General features: G+C 58.0%; 3 protein-coding genes across 7 annotated transcripts in view; 2 read left to right on the forward strand and 1 right to left on the reverse strand.

Annotated features, from left to right (window-relative positions):
• Positions 1-4718: 4718 nt before the first annotated feature.
• Positions 4719-6502, forward strand: GJB1 (gap junction protein beta 1). Of its 2 annotated transcripts, none has more exons than XM_030967564.1 (2): positions 4719-4833; positions 5513-6502. In XM_030967564.1, the coding sequence occupies exon 2, from the start codon at positions 5525-5527 to the stop codon at positions 6362-6364; it is 840 nt and encodes a 279-aa protein (XP_030823424.1). In that variant the 5' UTR covers positions 4719-4833; positions 5513-5524; the 3' UTR covers positions 6365-6502. The 2 variants fall into 2 exon arrangements, with proteins under 2 accessions (XP_030823424.1, XP_030823425.1); XM_030967565.1 differs by having other exon boundaries at positions 4735-4833; positions 5390-6495.
• Positions 6503-7147: 645 nt separating this feature from the next.
• LOC115914842 (gap junction alpha-3 protein-like) lies at positions 7148-8151 on the forward strand. Its single transcript, XM_030967636.1, is given in 2 exon segments — positions 7148-7199; positions 7202-8151. Coding segments are annotated over 2 exon segments (1002 nt in total).
• Positions 8152-8742: 591 nt separating this feature from the next.
• Positions 8743-18014, reverse strand: part of ZMYM3 (zinc finger MYM-type containing 3) — a 32250-nt gene continuing 22978 nt past the window's right edge. For all 4 annotated transcript variants that reach the window (XM_030967336.1, XM_030967332.1, XM_030967334.1 and 1 more), the window contains 12 exons: positions 16512-16570; positions 15802-15970; positions 15107-15222; positions 14777-14951; positions 14078-14224; positions 13232-13335; positions 12664-12832; positions 12392-12543; positions 11828-11942; positions 10690-10944; positions 10488-10605; positions 8743-10078 (listed from right to left, as the gene is read on the reverse strand). In XM_030967336.1, coding sequence (XP_030823196.1) covers positions 9880-10078; positions 10488-10605; positions 10690-10944; positions 11828-11942; positions 12392-12543; positions 12664-12832; positions 13232-13335; positions 14078-14224; positions 14777-14951; positions 15107-15222; positions 15802-15970; positions 16512-16570 — 1778 coding nt within the window. In that variant the 3' untranslated portion in view covers positions 8743-9879. The remainder of the gene's footprint in view (positions 10079-10487; positions 10606-10689; positions 10945-11827; positions 11943-12391; positions 12544-12663; positions 12833-13231; positions 13336-14077; positions 14225-14776; positions 14952-15106; positions 15223-15801; positions 15971-16511; positions 16571-18014) is intronic.

The raw sequence follows: 18014 nt of genomic DNA on the forward strand, positions 1-18014 counted from the left end.
AGGGGAGCCGGGGCAGGCAGGGGCACAGGCTGTGAGGAAGCTGAGTGTGGGGCTCTGCCCTTCTCCCCACAGGAGACATTCACAGCTCCAGTGCCACGGGCACACGTCACCCTGTCCAGCACCGTGCTCCAGACCCTGTGCTGGAGCCCCTAAAAGCCCTGGTGCTGCCCATTGTGGCATCCCACAGGGTGCCCAGTGCCCTTTTGAAGGGGTGATGCCTTTCTGCCCCAGATTAGGGAACTGCCCTGCCCTTCTGTCCCCTCTCCTCATCCTTGCACATCCCCAGCTGCATGCTGCCACATGTGCCAGCATGGCCAACCCAGCTGGGACCCCGAGGCAAGCTGGTGACAGACAACCCAGTGCTATTATGCTACTGCCTTTGCAAAACTCCTGAGGCTGCCATCTGTCCAGGGTGTCCTTGACCATCAACAGTTTTCCTTTGGAGACCTGGCAAAGCTCAAGGGACACTGTATCCCAGAGGGTATGAACAGTTTACATCTGCGTGACAACTGTGGCACATCCTCTGCTTCAGGGGACATGTTTAGGGCTGTTGGCAAGGAGAACCATAAGGGAACTCAACTGCAAAGGTGTCCCTGGCATGGGAGGGAGTGAGTGACCTGTGGCTGGCCTCTGGCTGCTTGAGGATTCACAGCCAGCAGGAGGACAGGGATGCTGTTCTTCTGTCACGGTTTGACGCTGGCACAATGCCAGCACCCCCATGAAAATATATGCTCCTTGGTGTCTGCTGTGAGATGTGACCAAGAATAGAGCAAAGCAGGCTCCAGCTTAGGAATAAAGAAGAAAACACTTTATTAACCTACAACTATATATAAAGAGAAACACACAGAGAACTCGGAATGAAAACCTTCCAAAAAACATTCCTCCTCCCCCAACCAAATTTCCAATACATCCACCCCTCAGATCACCAACTCTCAGTCCATCACCACCCTTTAGATAATCAATTCTCAGTTCATCAAGGAGGGAGGAGTCCCTCTAGTACCATAGGCTTTCCCCTGTAAACACAGTTGAAACCTCAGTTGATCACAGCATCCCAAAAAACTCACTTCCTCTCAAACCAGGACATCTTCAGAGAAGCATCACTGGGATAGTGCCCTGGTGCAGCTCCCCACACCTCTGATGCACCCAGGACACAGGAGAGCAGACTCACAGGCAGGCAGAACAAGCTGTTAAGTCTTAGGCTGCAACCCCCTCTGCCCTGCGCAGCAGCAGCACAAAGGATTTCTGTGCTCACCCACTGCCAGTGACCTTCCTGGCAGTTGACTCAGAGCAGAGGGTTTTGTCTCTCTGAGAACAGCAGCCTGGATCCAGGGATGCCTGTCCTGCTGCCAGTCCAAGCCTGGAACCCAGCAGCCCCTGCACTGCAGTGGCCATCCAGTGACGAGGCTGAGCCATTGTCAGGGCCAGCCCCGCCTGGAGCAGAATGGCCGGGGAAAGGGGACTCTGGAAGCCTCCTCTGCAGTCCTCCTGACTGTGGAGATGTTTCAGTGATGGTTCAAGCTTGATTTCGTCCATCGTACCCATACAGACTGCTGGGCTGCAAGTTCTCTGACCCTAGGAGAATGCCAGCAGCTGCGTCACCCCAGTCCCACCATCCTCATGCTGACTCAGTCCTGCCCATCTCATCAGCTTATCTGCGTTAGACGTGCCCACGTCTTTGAACTCTTCCGCTGCAACTTCAGACACCAATTACCTTCACAATTAGCGTCATTAACAAGGAGCGCATTTCTGGCCCGCGTGGCCGCGGGCGGGGCAGTTTTCTGAGTACTGGGGGCAGCGCCGGCCGCTGTTCAGTACAGCCCGTCCTTCACCGACGGCTCCTGCAGTTTGACCTGGGGCCAGCAGCGAGGGGGCTGCCCGCCCAGCCCGGGACCTCTGCTCCTCCCAGCCAGCTCCCTGCAAGGACAGCGGGCGGGCACCGGGCTGGACAGCAACGCGCCGGGTTCCTCCTCCTCTTTCCGGCTGGTTTTTTTTCTCCATTTTTTCTGCATTTTAGACGGATTCCCACGCTGCGCCCGGCCGGTGCTGCCGCGGGCAGGTGCGGCCCCGCCGCCCCCGGCCCGGCCCCGCAGCGCCACCTGGTGCCACGGCCGGCGACACCCCCCGCACGGCCCGAGCCCCCGGCGACCCCTCAGCTGGCTCCCAGTAATCCCCAGTCACCCCTCAACTGGCTCCCAGCGCCTCCAGCCACTCCTATCCTGGCTCCCAGTAATCCCCAGTCACCCCTCAACTGGCTCCCAGCGCCTCCAGCCACTCCTATCCTGGCTCCCAGTAATCCCCAGTCACCCCTGTCCTGGCTCCCAGTAATCCCCATTCACCCTTCAACGGACTTCCAGTAATCCCCAGTCACCCCTCAACTGGCTCCCAGTGCTCCCCAGCCACCCCTCGACTGGGTCCCAGTAATCCCCAGTCACCCCTATCCTGGTTCCCAGTAATCCCCATTCACCCCTCGCCTGGCTCCCAGCGCCCCTCAGTCACCCCTCTCCTGGCTCCCAGCGCCCCTCAGTCACCCCCATCCTGGCTCCCAGTAATCCCCAGTCACCCCTGTCCTGGCTCCCAGGGACCCCTCTCCCCATGTCAGCCTCCCATTGTGCCTCGTCCCACTCAGCTCAGCCCAGCCCAGTGCTCAGCAGTCTGCCCTCCTCTTGATGGTCCCCAGTGACCCCTCCCAGCCCGATCTCTCCAGCCGGGCCCCAGTAGCCCCTTGCTCCCCCACTATGCCCTCCGCTGACCCCCAGAACCCGCCCGGGTTGCGGGACAGGGCGGGGCAGCCGCTATCGCTCCTCGCCGGCGCTGCTGACTCAGGTGTGGCGGTTTATCAGAGACTGAGATTGTGGCCCCGATGGCCCCAGCCAGCCCTGCACCACCGGCCACCGCCGGTATCTCACTGCCCGCCGACCCCCGCCCCGCTGCGGGGGCACCCCTAGCTGCCCCCAGCCGCTGCACAGTGCCACCCTGCTGTCCCCATGCGAGCACACCGCATTGTCACCCTCCTGCAAGGGATGGCGTGCAGGCTCCTGCAGCCCGGCCAGGGGCCCAGGACGAGCGGCAGGGTCGCCGTGTCCCACACGGGGTGCTGGGCGGCGGGACCTTGAAGCGGGCCAGCCGAGTTAATCGTTGACCGGCTGTTTGTCTTTTCCCAGCTGGACTTTTACACATTAAATCTGGGTATTGGTGGCTCCCCAGGGGCCAGCCGGCAGCCTGAAGCACCAGATCAAGGTGCTCCAAGAGCTCGGGGTACCCAGAGTCATCCTCCGGGTGGAGAGCAGGGCTCCGCCACGGTGCATATGCCTGGCTTGCAAGGAATGCAGCCGGGAGGATGCTCACAGCAGGGGAGTGGGGCCGCAGGGACCAGAAACGTCCCCGGGGACCATCCTGGGGGGCTGGCCCTGCCCCGGGATTGCAGTAGCCCGGGGGCTGGCCCCGGGGGATGCTCAGCCGCGGCGGTGGGTGCGGGTGGGTGTGAGCCTGGCTGGACACACCTGCGGTGTTTACTTGGCGAGTCGTGGAAGGAGCAAGGCTGTTTGGGAGGGGGCGGGTGACGTGCCTTCAGGGCCGTATAAAGTCCAGGGGGGTGGTGCGGTGTAGACTGATTGCTGCAATCCCGAAGAGCATTGATTGATTGTCCTGCTGTTGAGGTGAGAAGCTGGCGGGCACAGCACCGTTCCGGGGGTCGCCGCGTGTCCCCGAGCTGGGGAGCACCAGGGGGGGCCAGAGTGGGGGCCACAGGCAGGGCTCGACCTGGTAGGGGAGAGGAGAGCCGGCAATGCTGGCCCTCATGGCGGGAGTGGGGGCACAAGCGGCGTCCTTACAGCTTTGCTGGACGGTCTTTGGCCGCCGCCGCTTGCGCAGCTCCGGCTGCTCGCACCTTGGGCTAAGGGGAGGAGGTGGCATTTGGGATGGCATTGACTGCCCTGCCAGCCTGCAGGCACCCAGCTGGGAGGGTTTACTGGGTACGCTGCTCCCCACCTGAGGTTGGGGACAAAACCCAAGGGACACGGCACCATCCCTGCAGGGATGGGGCACAGTGTGACGGTGTGGCTGGGACACCAGCCTTGGGGGCACGGGGGCTGTGCGAGCACAGGGATTGTTGTCCCAGCTGCATGTCCGAGCAGTAGGACACCATCGGTGAGTCCCTCTCGGGGGAGGAGCGCAGCCCCAGCGCACAGCAGCGTCACTCGGCCGGCCTTTCTCCCACGTCTCCGACGGCACACGCGAGGCAGCTCCGGTGCCCTCACAGACGCTGCTGCTGGCACCAGAGCCTTGAGGGGATGGCAGGACTCACACCCAGGGCCACCCAGCCCCGCGGCAGCTCAGTGCAGACCCCTGCTCCCCTGTGCTGTCCATGCGGGATGGGCACGCAGCTGGGCTCGGCCATGCTTCCCGAGGAAGGGAGCTCCGGACACGCTGGGCGGCCTCTCCGGCACAGCGGTGTCTGCGGGGTGGGTCCCGCCGGGCAGAGCCACGAGCAGCCCGCGGGTGGCGGGGCCGGGGCCGTGTCCGTGGTCGGTGCGGGGCGTGGTGGGGAGGTGGGAGTGGGTGCAGGGCCGAGCAGCGGGAATGCAGCACACAGGCACTTTGTTTGGCCAGGGTGGGCGGAAGTCAGGGCGTTAGATCTGAATGCTAAAGTGTGTTGTTCATGGGCCGATAAAGGCCCCATTGTATGTAAATAGTTTATAAAGCAGCATATGACTTCCAGTGCAGGGCAGTGGCAGAGAGAGACGAGGGCAGGCGGAGCAGAGCTCTCCTGCGGGAGGCATGAGACCTTAGAGGGGCCACTGGGGGCAGCTTGCGAGGACCCTTCCTCACCGGCAGGTACGCGTCGCCAGGATCCTCCGCACTGGGGGGTGGCTGGTCCCGGCCCCCCAGACTCCTGCAGGGGTGGGAAGCAGCTCCCGGAGCTGCTCAGCGCCCGTGGGTGGCTCAGGTGGGGCAGGGGTCTGTTCCTGGGGTGGGGTCGCCCTGTGCTCCCCGGGCAAGGATGGCCCTGGGAGGGTGGCAGTGCAGGGCTGCACGGGGGGATCCCCCCGTCTCAGGGCTCCCTGGCCAGGCTCCTGCAGATAACGGGAGGACAAAGGGAGGCACTGGTGCAGTGGAGCCCGTGAAGCTCCTTGGGACCATTCCTAGCTAAAGAGCTCAGCACTGCGTACTGGGGGTCCCTGAGAAGGTGTGGGAGCTTCACCCCCATTCTCTGTGGCAGTTGTGGGTTAGGATCCCTGTGCCAGCGTGGGGTGGAAGGACTGGAGAATCTGGCACTGCTGGGGCAGCCTGTCTCCTGCCTGCTCTGGTCAAAATGCTGCCTGGAGCTGTGTCAGGAGCAGGAGCCATGCTGCCATCCTCCTGTCTGTCGATCCTGCTCTCCACCCACCAGGGCTGCCACCCAGTTGCTCCCAGGTCCCTCCTGGGGCTGCTGCCCCTGGAGCCCGGACCTGCTGGCTCTCAGCCAGGGGTCCTTCCTGCTGCTAACAGCATCCCTCACCGCTCTCTCCTGCAGACGTGAGAAACGATGAATTGGGCCGGGCTGTACACGGTGCTGAGCGGGGTGAACCGCCACTCCACCGCCATCGGGCGCATCTGGCTCTCCGTCATCTTCATCTTCCGGATAATGGTGTTAGTGGTGGCAGCCGAGAGCGTCTGGGGGGATGAGAAATCTGCCTTCACCTGCAACACCCAGCAGCCTGGCTGCAACAGCGTCTGCTATGACCACTTCTTCCCCATCTCCCACATCCGTCTGTGGGCCCTGCAGCTCATCCTCGTCACCACGCCAGCCCTTCTCGTGGCCATGCACGTGGCCTACCAGCAGCACCAGGAGAAGAAGCTGCTGGTGATGACAGGGCACGCGGATGCCAAGCACATGGAAGAGGTCAAGAAGCACAAGATGCGCATAGCGGGATCGCTGTGGTGGACCTATGTCTGCAGCGTGGTCTTCAGGCTGCTCTTCGAGGCCGTGTTCATGTACATCTTCTACATGCTCTACCCAGGCTACCAGATGATGCGGCTGGTAAAGTGCGAGGCTTACCCCTGCCCCAACACTGTCGACTGCTTCATCTCCCGGCCCACTGAGAAGACCATCTTCACTGTCTTCATGCTGGTCACCTCCAGTGTCTGCATCATCCTCAACATGGCAGAGCTGGTCTACCTGGTGGTGCGGGCCTGTGCCCGCCGAAGCCAGCACCACTCCAACCCCTCGTCGGCGAAGGGCTCCTTCTATGGGCACAAGCATTCCTCTGAGTACAAGCAGAACGAGATCAACCAGCTGCTGACAGAGCAGGACGGTTCCCTCAAGGACATGCTGCGCCGCAACTCTGGGCTGCAGGAGAAGGGTGACCGCTGCTCTGCCTGCTAGGGGCAGAGGCCACTGGCCCCACAGCCCCCCCATGGGCCTGTTACTGTCCCTGTCCCAAGGATAGCATCCCTCAGGCGTGAGGGATGGCCCTCCTAGATGGCCAGGAGGGCATCTTGGGCCATTAAATCTCCATTCTCAGGTGCTGCCTCCCTCCTTTCTGCTCTGGCTGTGTTATGCTGGGAGCTGGGGTGCCAGTGTGGGGTGTCCATCCCTGCACCCAAGCCCTGGTGGGTGCCACAAGGGGCTGTGGGGGCTGCAGTGCCAGGGCTGAGCTGGGGCTGTGGCTGTGTTGCCCTGGCAGCGGCCAGTGACCCCTGGGTGGCATTGATCAGTGTCCAAGGGCTTGCGCTCCCCCAGCACCAGCCCCTGCAGCCCCGAATATAATTAGAAAAGTGCCCAGACCAAAAATAGAGGGAAAAAGTTTCCCCAGTGGCTGTTTGATATGTCAGTCACAATGAAAGCCAATGGGGCACGCAGCTGCCTCATGCCCCAATAACCCCATGCCTGCCCTTGGGTGACTGGACAGACAGAGCAGGCAGACCTGTCCGCACCCCACAGAGGAGCTGGGGAGCAGCTGGGAAGGGGCCTCACAGCGTCCCCCATCACCCCCGTGACAGGAGGGACAGCGCGGGAGCACCGGGCTCTGCCCCACGCACCCTCTACGGTGAGAGGTCCCCACGCTGCCACCGCGGTTGTTTCCCATGGTGCTCCCAGCTCTCTGCTGGAGACCTTTGCTCCCCCTGCTCTCCTTGTGACAGGTTAGGGGGTTCCCTGGGACGAAGGATGGGGACACTCCAGGGACAGCCTTGGGTTGGGTCTGTGCACACCTGCTTGGCCAGGGAGTGGGGTGGTGTTTTGGTGGGTTGTGGGGTGGCTGTGTCTGGAGGGTGGCTGTCTTGCAGGGCACCACAGCACGTGCCATGGGGGACTGGAGCCTGTTGGGCCGGCTGCTGGAGAATGCCCAGGAGCACTCCACGGTGGTGGGGAAGGTCTGGCTCACCGTCCTCTTCGTCTTCCGCATCCTGGTGCTGGGGGCAGCCGCGGAGCGGGTCTGGGGTGACGAGCTGTCTGGCTTCTCCTGTGACACGCAGCAGCCCGGCTGCCAAAATGCCTGCTATGACAGCACCTTCCCCATCTCCCACCTCCGCTTCTGGGTCCTGCAGATCATCTTTGTCTCCACTCCCAGCCTTGTGTATCTGGGGCACATCCTGCACCTGGCGCATCTGGAGGAGAAGGCACAGCAGCAAACGGCAGCACGGGCCAGGCGGCAGCGCCCCAGGCAGCCCCAGCTCCCTGCAGGGAACACGAGGGCACGGGTGTGCATGCGGGGGGCCATCCTGAGGACCTACATCTGCAACATCGTCTTCAAGGCTCTGCTGGAAGTGGGCTTCATTGTGGGCCAGTATGCCTTGTATGGGTTCCAGCTGAAGCCCCTCTACACCTGCAGCCGCTGGCCCTGCCCCAACACGGTCAACTGCTACATCTCCCGGCCCACTGAGAAGACCATCTTCATCCTCTTCATGCTGGGGGTGGCCTGCGTGTCCCTGCTGCTCAACCTGGTGGAGATCTACCACCTGGGTCTCACCAAGTGCCGTCGGGGGCCAGGCCCCAAGTCCCGCATCCTGACCGCTCCTGGTGGGCCTGTAGGGCCTGGCAGCACCTATGTCACTCTGCCCAGGGGTGGCAGCCCCCCCCATGGCCTGGCACCGCTGAAGAAGGCAGGTGCATGGCTAGGGGTGGTTGGTGGGTCCCACAGGGACGTGCGAACAGCAGACCTGGCAGTGTAAATGTGGCCTGCTGGGATGGTCAGGGATGGGCAATGCGTGGGTGGTCACGGTGGTGATTGTGTCTCCAGTCTCTGCCAGGCCCAAGGCATGGAGAGCTGGGAACAGCCTTGGGGACACTGCTCAGCTGCTCCTGGCACTCCTGGGAGCAGCAGGGCTGAGAGTAGAGCTTGGGAAGGGGAGAAAATAAACACTTACTGCACCTCAGTTGACTCCTGCTCTGCTCACAGGCACTGTGGCATTGCTCTCCAGCTGCTCCATCCTACGGACACACTGCGTGGCCAGGGCAGGGCCACTGCTGGGTTGGGTGGGGCTGCAGCACTGTGGGCCCAGGGCAGGGCAGGGACAGGCAGGGCATGCCATGCTGGCAGTGGGCATTGGGGCAGAGGCCATCACCACACTGCAGAGCTGGCAGGACAGCAGGGCCCAGGCAAGGTTGGAAGTGCAGGGAGCACAGGCTGGCATGGACAGGAGCAAGGTGCACAGCAGCACAGGGACACTGGCCCTGTTCTCCTACAATGCTCACCCTGCCCAGGGGGAAAAACCAGGGGGCTGCCAAAGTTTTCCACATCTTTATTTGAAATGAATGGTTTCCAGAGACACAGGGTTAGTCCTACTGCCCTGGCATCACTACAACAAGACTGGTGAGCAGCTCACTCTCCACATGGACACAGAGAACAGATGGCCCCAGGCCAGGGCCCAGAACAATATATACAGGCTCAACAGGAGACCCATGTACAGCTCAAGAAAACCGACCAGAACACGAGAAGGGCAGGAGGCAGCACGGAATGGCACAGCTGGAGCCAGACTTGCCCTGGGCAGGGTAGTGGCAGCCTGTGGCTGTGGGAGGGAGAGGGAGGCCAGACAGGGCTCCCTGCTTCTGCCAGCAAATGCCTGGGCCCCTGGCTGGAGCAGAGGTTTCCACTGATGGCACCTTGCACAGGGGAGGGTCCTTACACCATGACAGGGAACAGTGGGGACAGAGGGGCAGCACTAGTACAGACCCATCTCCGTAAGTTTTCAGCAGACTCAGAAAACACTGACCAAAGAGAGGGAGGCATCCTGGCTGCACACAAGGGAGGTATCCCTGTGGCAAGGCCAGATCTCTGGCCATGAATTCCAGTCCAAGCTCCATCCACTCCCTGCAACCAACCCAAATCTCTCCCACCCCAGGACAAAAGTTCTCCCCCTTACCCAACAGCTCTCAGGCTGCCTGTGGCCCGTGCCCACTGACTTGAAAAGACAATCCTGCCCCAGCAGCAGAGCTGCTGTTCCTGCCTTGATACCTCCAGCCTTGTGAGGGAATGCTAAAGGAAGAGGGAAGTAAAAGCTTTGGGGGCCACTGGTCCAATGGGACAATGTGTTTTGTGCAATTCCTGCTGTGGGGCACGGGGAGAGAGGGGTAGTGGCAGGGCTGGGGGTAGGGGAGGGACAGGGCTGGGCAAGGGGAGCTGCACCAGGGACTCTGCCACTCCTGTGCCATGGGAACAGACCCTGGGGAAGATGGCTCACCCAGCAGCCAAAACTGGAGACAGAGCTGAGTGTGGGGGCCACGCATGTAGGGGATGCCTGTAACGAGCAGGATGGGAGGTCCAAGTCTGGTAATGATGCAGGGACAGCACTGCTGCAGCACCATCCCTTCCTATGCTGCATGGACCCTGCCCTGCAATGGGAAGCAGCAAGATGAGGTGTCCAGGGCTGGAGTGCAGCCAGTCCAGCAGCACCTCTGCCTTAGTCCACATCATCCTCCAGGCTGCTGAGGCGGCTGTGCTCCTCGTAGATCTCCCTGACGGCCAGGATGCGGTTCAGCATGCTCTCCAGCATGCTGCGGTCCATGGGGATCACCGAGTACCAGAGCGGGGACTCGGCGATGCACGAGCGCTCGGGCTGCAGGTAGAACACGTCGCTGCGGTTCCGCAGGCTCTCGGGACTGTGGAGAGACAGCAGGGTGAGACCTGGGCTGCCAGCTCCCTGCAGGGGCTCAGACAGCCTGGCCTGTGTTTAGCAAGGGGTGTTCACAGCTCTTCACAGCCTCTCATCATTCAGTGGGATAAGGACACAAACTCAGCCTACAGCTCCTTGTTCAAGGCCAAAACCCCCAACCACCCAAGCACTGGACTCTTACTGCACGTTCCTGCCAGTCTGGAGAAGGGCAGGAAGGGGAAGAGGCCAGAGAGAAGCATTCCCTCAAAGTTGGTCTAGTGAAGCAGCACAGAGCCTGGGCAAGAGTGCATGCTCTGTACAAATATCTGGAGAGCAGCAGTCACACCACAGGGCTCTATCAAAACTAAGAAGTGGCCCCAAAATGGCACATGCCTCTTCTCCAGAGAAAGCCTCACCATTTGGAGAGATAAAACTCATAAAACTTGACTGGGCATCGGAGGGGATTCATCCTGTTCTCCCGCTGCTCCAGCATCGGCACCTCCTCCTCACGCTTCCGTTTTCCAGAGCCGCCATCTGCAGAGGGGGAGAGAGCTGGATCATGGCTGGGTCCTGATGGGGGATGCAGGGGGAGGAACAGAGATGTTCCCCCAGACCCACCTCGGCTTTTCTTCTGCTTGGCAGGAGCGTAGTAGCGGATGCTCACCACCTTGGTCATGCCACGGGCTGTGGTGCACTTGCGGGACTGGCGCACCACGTTGGTGAAGGAGAGCTGCATGTGCTCCTCCGCTGTCTGCAGCCCGAAGAACTTGGTGTTGAAGAACATGAGGGTGTTGAGAAGCACAAAGGGTGAGTAAACACCCAGCTGTTTGCACTCCCAGAGGTGCTCCTCCTCGACACGGGAGAAAACTGTGTCTGCAACACAGAGGGAGAACCAGGTCACATCAGCAGTGGCTTTGTGGCAATCCCTTCACCCTGCCTCTGTAAGCTCACTGCAAAATAAGAGTGATGCTTCACAGCATCTCTTTTTCCACAAGGTTTTTTCTCCTGAGCCATGAGCAGAGCTAGAGCTCTGCCCAGCCACAAGCCTCCCCAGATCACAGCCAAACCACAGGTGAGAACCCAAATCAATCCTAACTGCTCATCACTACAGATGGCCAAAAAGTGAACTCCAGGTCAGTGCTCCACCACCCCCAGTGAGAGATTAGGGAAAAGCAGCAGGGAGGAGAGATCTGGCCAGCTCCTGCCTAGATACACAGGTCTGGAGTCAAATGGCTCTGCCTGGGATAGCCAATCTGCAGCGATGAGGCTGGATCTATGAAATAACTACTGACAAGACACAGCAGGGAAGGCAGCCCAGATCACAGCAACAAGAAAAGCCTCTGCAGAGCTCTAGGTTAGCCTGTTCACAAGGCAGCAGCACAGCAACCTTGGCCAAGGCCTAGCACCATGTGCAGGGCTCATCCATGTGCTGGGAACACAAGCACATGCACCAGTGTGCCTCCTGGCTTGGCATCCTCCTTGCCAAAGGCTGGAGACATCACTGTGAAGTGTTGTAAAGATTCAAATTGTCCCAGGATACAAAGCACACATGCTCTGCTCTCTGCTACCCTGACTGTGGGCAACAGAAGCAGCTGAAGCACAAACCACGCTGGCCCTGCAGTTGGTTTGGGTCAGTATGACCTCAACACACAGCAGGACTGTGCTGCCTATGCCAAGGTTGAAGCTGGGGGAGCACAATCAGGCTACAAGCACAAACTGGATATATGGGGACTGAAGGTACTCTGAAGACACGTACTATTTGGTAAGATTGTGGGTTGCCAGCCACTCAGGGATTTGTTCAGCTCCTGCACGAAGGTCAAGTAGTAAAGGTCTGTAAATATATTCACCATACGATTGTTCTCGAGCAGGTACTAGAAAGGACAGAACACACAGTCAAGAGAAACACAGCAGCACCTGGAATGCAAACCCTCCCCAGAGAGCCCAGGGCACATATGCAGAGCACCCCTCCCTGCACCACCAGAGCTGCTGGGCAGACACAGAGAGCTGCAAAGAAAACCCTGGGGCATGACAAAGCAGACTTAGTGCTGAAGAAGGGACTGAGTCTGGGGAAATCCCCCAGCCCTCCTCAGAGATGTGCAAGAAGGGTACAAGGCTGGGGACTAGATGCCACCCTACTCTGAGCTTGGGAACAAAGACTAAACCAGGTGGGATGCTGTCCTGGGCTGAGGCACTAAAGGAGAGTCTAGCCAGCCTCTCTGGGTCCCCAGAAGGCAGAATGAAGGGTACAAGCTCCCCTCACCAGATCCTCTCCCCAGACCAAGTCTGGCTGAGAAGGATGAGGGCAGCAGGCCCCCCTCACCTGCTGGATGCCAAGGCAGAGGTAATAGATGCTGTCTGGTTCATAGCGCTCCCCGTTGGGCCGCGTTATCTCCTTGACAAACTGCGCCAGGCCGTAGTTGAGCTCAGCTGCTGAGCAGGCTAAGATGTCTTCCTTGATCCTCATGGGCTTGGCTGCAGAGACAAGAACAGCAGCCTCAGACAACAGCCTACAAGGTCAGGAACACCTCAACATCCCAAGGTCCAGTTTCTGGGAGGTTTCTGCCACTGCACTGCACCAGACAAGGCACTTACGGCGGAAGCGTAGCTCCTCTCCCTTGCTGCTTTCTCCCCCTGCATACTTGGCTTGTACCCAGGACTTCCAGGCATTCACACCATACGAGTAGTTGAGCACTGTACAGCTGGGCTGGCTGCTCATCGAGTCCCGGGAACAGCCTTCAGAGAGCATCAGGCGCTTCTGCCCCTGCAGAGAGGTGTTTGTGAGACTGGGCACCCACCTGGGACAGGTGCAGGACTCCTGGCCACCCTCACACCTGCTGACTGTCAGCTCCCTGCAGGGTGCCATGGCAGCAGGCACCATTCTGCTGGCAGCCAAGCCAACAAAGCTCATTAGTTACAAGGGTCACAGGCAAGAAAGAGACCAGCTGTCACATGACTTGTAGCATTCAAAGCTCCTCCGAAGTGACAAGCAAGTATTTTCATTCAAGGAGTGGCCTGCAGGCCAACCATGCCCTGAAAGGAGAGGGCACAACCTCCCCAGCACACCAAAGACTCTGGTACACTTCACCTCCTACAGCCCAGGTGGCAGCTCCCACTCCAAACCCAAAGGGATTTAAGCAGGCAGTACCCACAGAGAACTTACCTTCCGCACAGCTCGAGGCAGATCTTGCTCTGTGGACACATCATCTGGTCCCACCAGCCCACAGTCAAAGAGGAAATCCACACTGGGGTTGATGTCCAGAGGGTCTGAAAGGAAACACAGGCAGAAGGGCTCAGCTGAGACTTCTCATCCTGCCCCTTGTGCTGGCCTGATTTTTACAGCAAAATTAAGAGGGAACACTTCACATCCCCTACCACTGCCTGGAATGAACTTTTAGCTACAGCCCAACAAAGAAAATAAGGCTCTGGCAGACAATGCTAAAATTTCTCATAACCAGAACCCCACATTTTTGTCTCTGACAGTTTTTTGTTTATTTTTTAAACCTGAGAAACATTCCTCATTCCCTGGCGCCAGGCAAGTACTGTGGACAGCCTGGCACAGGCAGCTCAATTGTTGTTTGCTGCTAGCATCCTGCCTCAGCATTGCTGTGCTCCTTCAAGTCCCTGCCTCTTCTTCTACCTTCTGTTAACAGACACTCAGCAATTCTGCCATTTCTCAAGAAGCCATGCCTTGTCCAGGTTTCTCATCTAGCTGGATCCTCTGGAATCATCACTCATAAACACAATAGTGCTGCTGCCCTGCTCTTTGTGCTGATCATATCAGCTTCTCGTGCCCCCCTCTCTGGGTCTTATGTTCACAACAGGTAAGTTTAGACTGGAAAAACAAACACTCCTTCAGAAGTGGTGGTCTCCACACCCCTGCTGCAAGTAGTCACTGCAGGGCCCTCACACCAGGTCAGTCAGAGGGCACAGGCAGGTGAGTGCACACAGCTGAGGGCAGTGGGAGCCCCCTCAGCAGCCCTGCACACCTGTGTCACCCAGCTCTTACTCTTAGGGAAGTCAGCCTCCAGGTCCTGGCCCGGCTCATCGAGGACATTTGCCATCTTGACAGCCATAGCCAACACATCATCCCGTGCTGGTCCAAACAGATCACAGTCCTCCAGGAGACCCTCTGCACTCTGGTTACTCACCAGGTCTGAAAGAAAAAAGTCCTTCAGAAACCAAACTTTCTTTAAAGTCTTTAGTCTGTTTTCCATTTGACAGCTGGAAAATGAAGTCAGAATCTGGGTGCTCAGAGCAGCCCCACGACACTTGAGCTGTCCAGCTTTCCCTGGACAGCAAAACATTGGACGGTTGTTGTCTCCCCAGCCACAACCCCCATCACTGCCATTTGTAGGAATGCAGCCCCCAAGTAAAAAAACCTGCAGACCAGGGCTGCATGCAGCTACTTTTTGTAGCATGGAAGCTGCTTTAGGGAAGAATCTGAACTGCCACCTGAATAAACTGAGAGAGCTGCACCTGTGCCACAAGACTGGCACCTCCAAAAGGGACAGTGGCAGACACTGATCCCTGCTACAGCTCTTCCCTTCTGGTACCTCCTCAGTAGAAGTTAAGGACTTGCTCTTCCCCGCTTCCTTTCCAAAGGCTTTGGGAGAGCCACAATCCCAGCAGGTGTTTTAGCTCCAAGAGCTGGTAAACCTCCCTTGATCCCAGCTGTTGGACCAGACCAAGCCATGGCATAACCTACCACACAGGTCTGAGGAGGCTTTGTCCAGTTCCTCAGCCTCTGCAATCATCTCAGCCATGGCCAGGATGTCAGCCTCTAGGGGATTGGAAGGGATCTTCACCTTCAGTTCCTCAATGGTCTCCACAATCTTCTCTGTGCTCTCCAGTGTGGTGGGCAGGAACATTGGCACAGGCACCTGTGGACAGCAGCACACCAGGCAGAAAAGTGACACTCAGTAGACTAACACAAAAGCAGAGGCAGGAGAAGAGCATGAACAGAGAAGCAGGGAGACTTGAGCAAGGCAGGATCACGAGAGCAGGAGAACACGGGCAGGTGAAGCGTGTTGCTTACCGGGACAGGCATGGAGAAAGGCACAGGTACTTTCTGGCAGTACATATGCATAGGCACAGGCACGAAGATTGGGACGGGGATTGGCAACACAACCAGCTGGGGCTTCCAGTCAGCCTCTGACAAGAGCAAAAATCCATCAGTGACCTTAATCCCAGAAGTTCCTCCACCCAGCTCTGCTGCATGCTGTCATGCCCCCAGCCATCCAGCACCATGGCCCTTCCAGCCACCAGCTCCTAGGGCTCAGGGGCAGAGCTGCAATAGCAGCAAGTCAAAGTCAGCAACAAGAGAGGCTTGCCTTAGCCAGAAGTATAAGTCCTGCTCTTACATGGCCCTGCTAAGAGGTCTAGTTGCCTTGCATATGCTGCAGACCACACACATGCCCAACAGGAACTAGAGTGAAACCTGTTTAGCAGACAGCTCTCAGACAAGCTAATGATCTCCAGAGGAACAGGAGCTGTCCCACAAGAGGTAGGATCATGCTACACAGCTCTCTACATTTCTCCTTTTGCTGGTGATGGAAATGGTGATGGAAAACCCTGTCATGTGTGCCCTGCATCTGCCCAGAGACTTCTCAGCACTGTGCCAGACATCCAGCCCGCTCTGTGCAGCATTTCAGGCTGGATTCACAGTTAGTCTGGAGCACTTGCCTTTCCAAAATGCCCCTGTAATCCTACAGTTAAGTCTTGCTTTCCTACCTGTCTGACATCCTTTGGACTTCATTTCAAACTTGCAGGAGACACCCCGGTTCTGCATCAGGGGTTTACACATGGCAGCTTTGTTTTTCCGAGGGGTGGCTGGAACCAGAGGTGGGGCGGGAGGCGGCACAGCTGGAGAGCTTTGGGCTGAGGAGGCCTTTGCTGACAGCTGGGGAAATGAAGAAAGGAGGAGGTTGGTGTCCATCTAAGGCAGCACAATCTCTTCCCTACTACAGGTGCAGATGGAATGACTCCCAAAGCACCTCCTGGAGTCTGGCAGTCCTTAACATGTGGACACTCCCATGGTCAGGCCGTGATGAAGGACAGCCAAGCTGTTCCTGGCAGGCAGCAAGCCTGTGTGCTGCCTCTGCTGTGCCAGGAATCCAGCAATGGTGGCCCCTGTCCCATGGGGTAGAGGGGAACAGTGGGACAGCAACTATACCCAGGCACAGGAAAGCACTGTGCAAAGAGGAGCCAGTGCCACAGTGTCAGGATATTCATCAGTGGATTCCTGGGGAACAGTTATTCTTCCCCCTTGCAGGAGATATGTTGATGCTGCCTTCCTAGGAGTTCTTTTCATCTCCCACTACCCAGACATCTCAAAATGCATTGTTTTGTAAGAATGAGACCTCCCTGAGCAATGGCAGAACTGTCCTCTCTTTGGGGACAGCCCCTTTGTCTTGCAAACTCCTACCACCAATGGGTCTTACCATGTTAGTTTCTGCCTTCTGTGTGGAAGGGACAGCTGGTTTCGGCTCTGAAGTCTGACCTGTAAGAGAAAGCAACAACTCTTAAGTTCAAGAGCTCCTGGGCCAACATGTCCCACTGCTGGGACTGGAGGTGCAAGCAGCCAGAGAGCAGGGACAGGCTCTCCAGAAACTGCTCCTGGCCACTCCAGGAACAGTTAATGTTTCCACAATCTCTAGCCCTAACACCTCAGAAGACACTACAACTCCAAAATCAAGTTATTCCCATGTGATTTTGTGTTCCCTTACAGTCCACCCCTTCCCCATCACAGCAGGTCAGGAGAAATCCCAGCCCCTTGTAGAGAGAGGAATCCAGGGCTCTAATCCCAGCTCTGCCTATTGGCTTGCTGTACCGAGCCATGGCCCCTCCCTGTGCCTCCATATCCCTGCAACAAATATCTTGGCAAAGTGCTTCGAGATCCCTAGGAAGAAGGTGACAGAGCTAGTAGCAGCATTGTGAGAAATCCCAGAAAGCAGAGAGACAGCTTTGCCCAGCCCTAGGGATGCAGTCCATTCCCCTAAGGAAAGAGAGGATCACCTGCAGGTGAGAGGCGCGTGTGGCAGACGCTGGTCTCAGGTGGTAACACCATCACCCTGCCCTGGATGAGAATCCAGCTCATGTGCTCTGCAGAAAATCTGCACCCACCTCAAAGGCAGATGAGCTAACAGAGCACCTTCATCCCAGTCTCCAGTGATCCCTGGTTACCCATGTGACTGGCAAAAAGAATTGCCTTCTACTGGTGGGCCATGCATGAAGGAGACCCCTGCAAGGACAGCAGCAGATCCCAGCACCCAAAGGCAGTGGCGGGTCCATTCACAACTCCTGTACACAGACAGGTCCTTCAGGAAAGACCCAGATTCCTAAAGGTCCAACACAGGGACATTCACACTGTGAAGACTTCCTCTGACCTGAGGAAATGAAGGATAATTCTTGTACAATTTGAGGCCCATCAGGGTCCACTTGCTGACCACCACAGGGGGCAACAGATTAATCCCAGCTGCAGGAAGCTCCCTAGTCTGCAGCTGAGCATTCAGCCATGGGATCTGCAGCAGTGTCAGGGGCCAAGAACTCACCCTGACAACCCAAAGTGGATGGGCAGCAGGTCCAGGTAGGAAACACCAATGGCCTGAATGAGGAAAGACAAGCTATGGTTTATGAGCAGAATTTCTGCTGCAGCAGAATCTAAAGCAAACATGATTGCCCCACTGGCCAATGATTTAGGACTAAAGAAAACCAGATTCTCTTGCCATGTGCTATGTGTCCAGGCTTCCAGGAAAGCTGCAGCTTGTTCTTTATTCTCATCCCAACACCAACAAGGAGCTGTTAAGGCACTGCCTGCCACAACTGTGACTTCTACCCTCTCCAGCTGGACAGCCCAGTGCAGAGCCAGCTCCTTTTGGAAGGCTTTGGGCACAGTTTTGAAGCAAAGCTCCTCAATCCCACACTACGTGAACTGTTCCCAGCAA

The sequence above is a fragment of the Camarhynchus parvulus genome, chromosome 4A (assembly GCF_901933205.1).
Source record: "Camarhynchus parvulus chromosome 4A, STF_HiC, whole genome shotgun sequence".
NCBI lineage: Eukaryota > Metazoa > Chordata > Aves > Passeriformes > Thraupidae > Camarhynchus > Camarhynchus parvulus.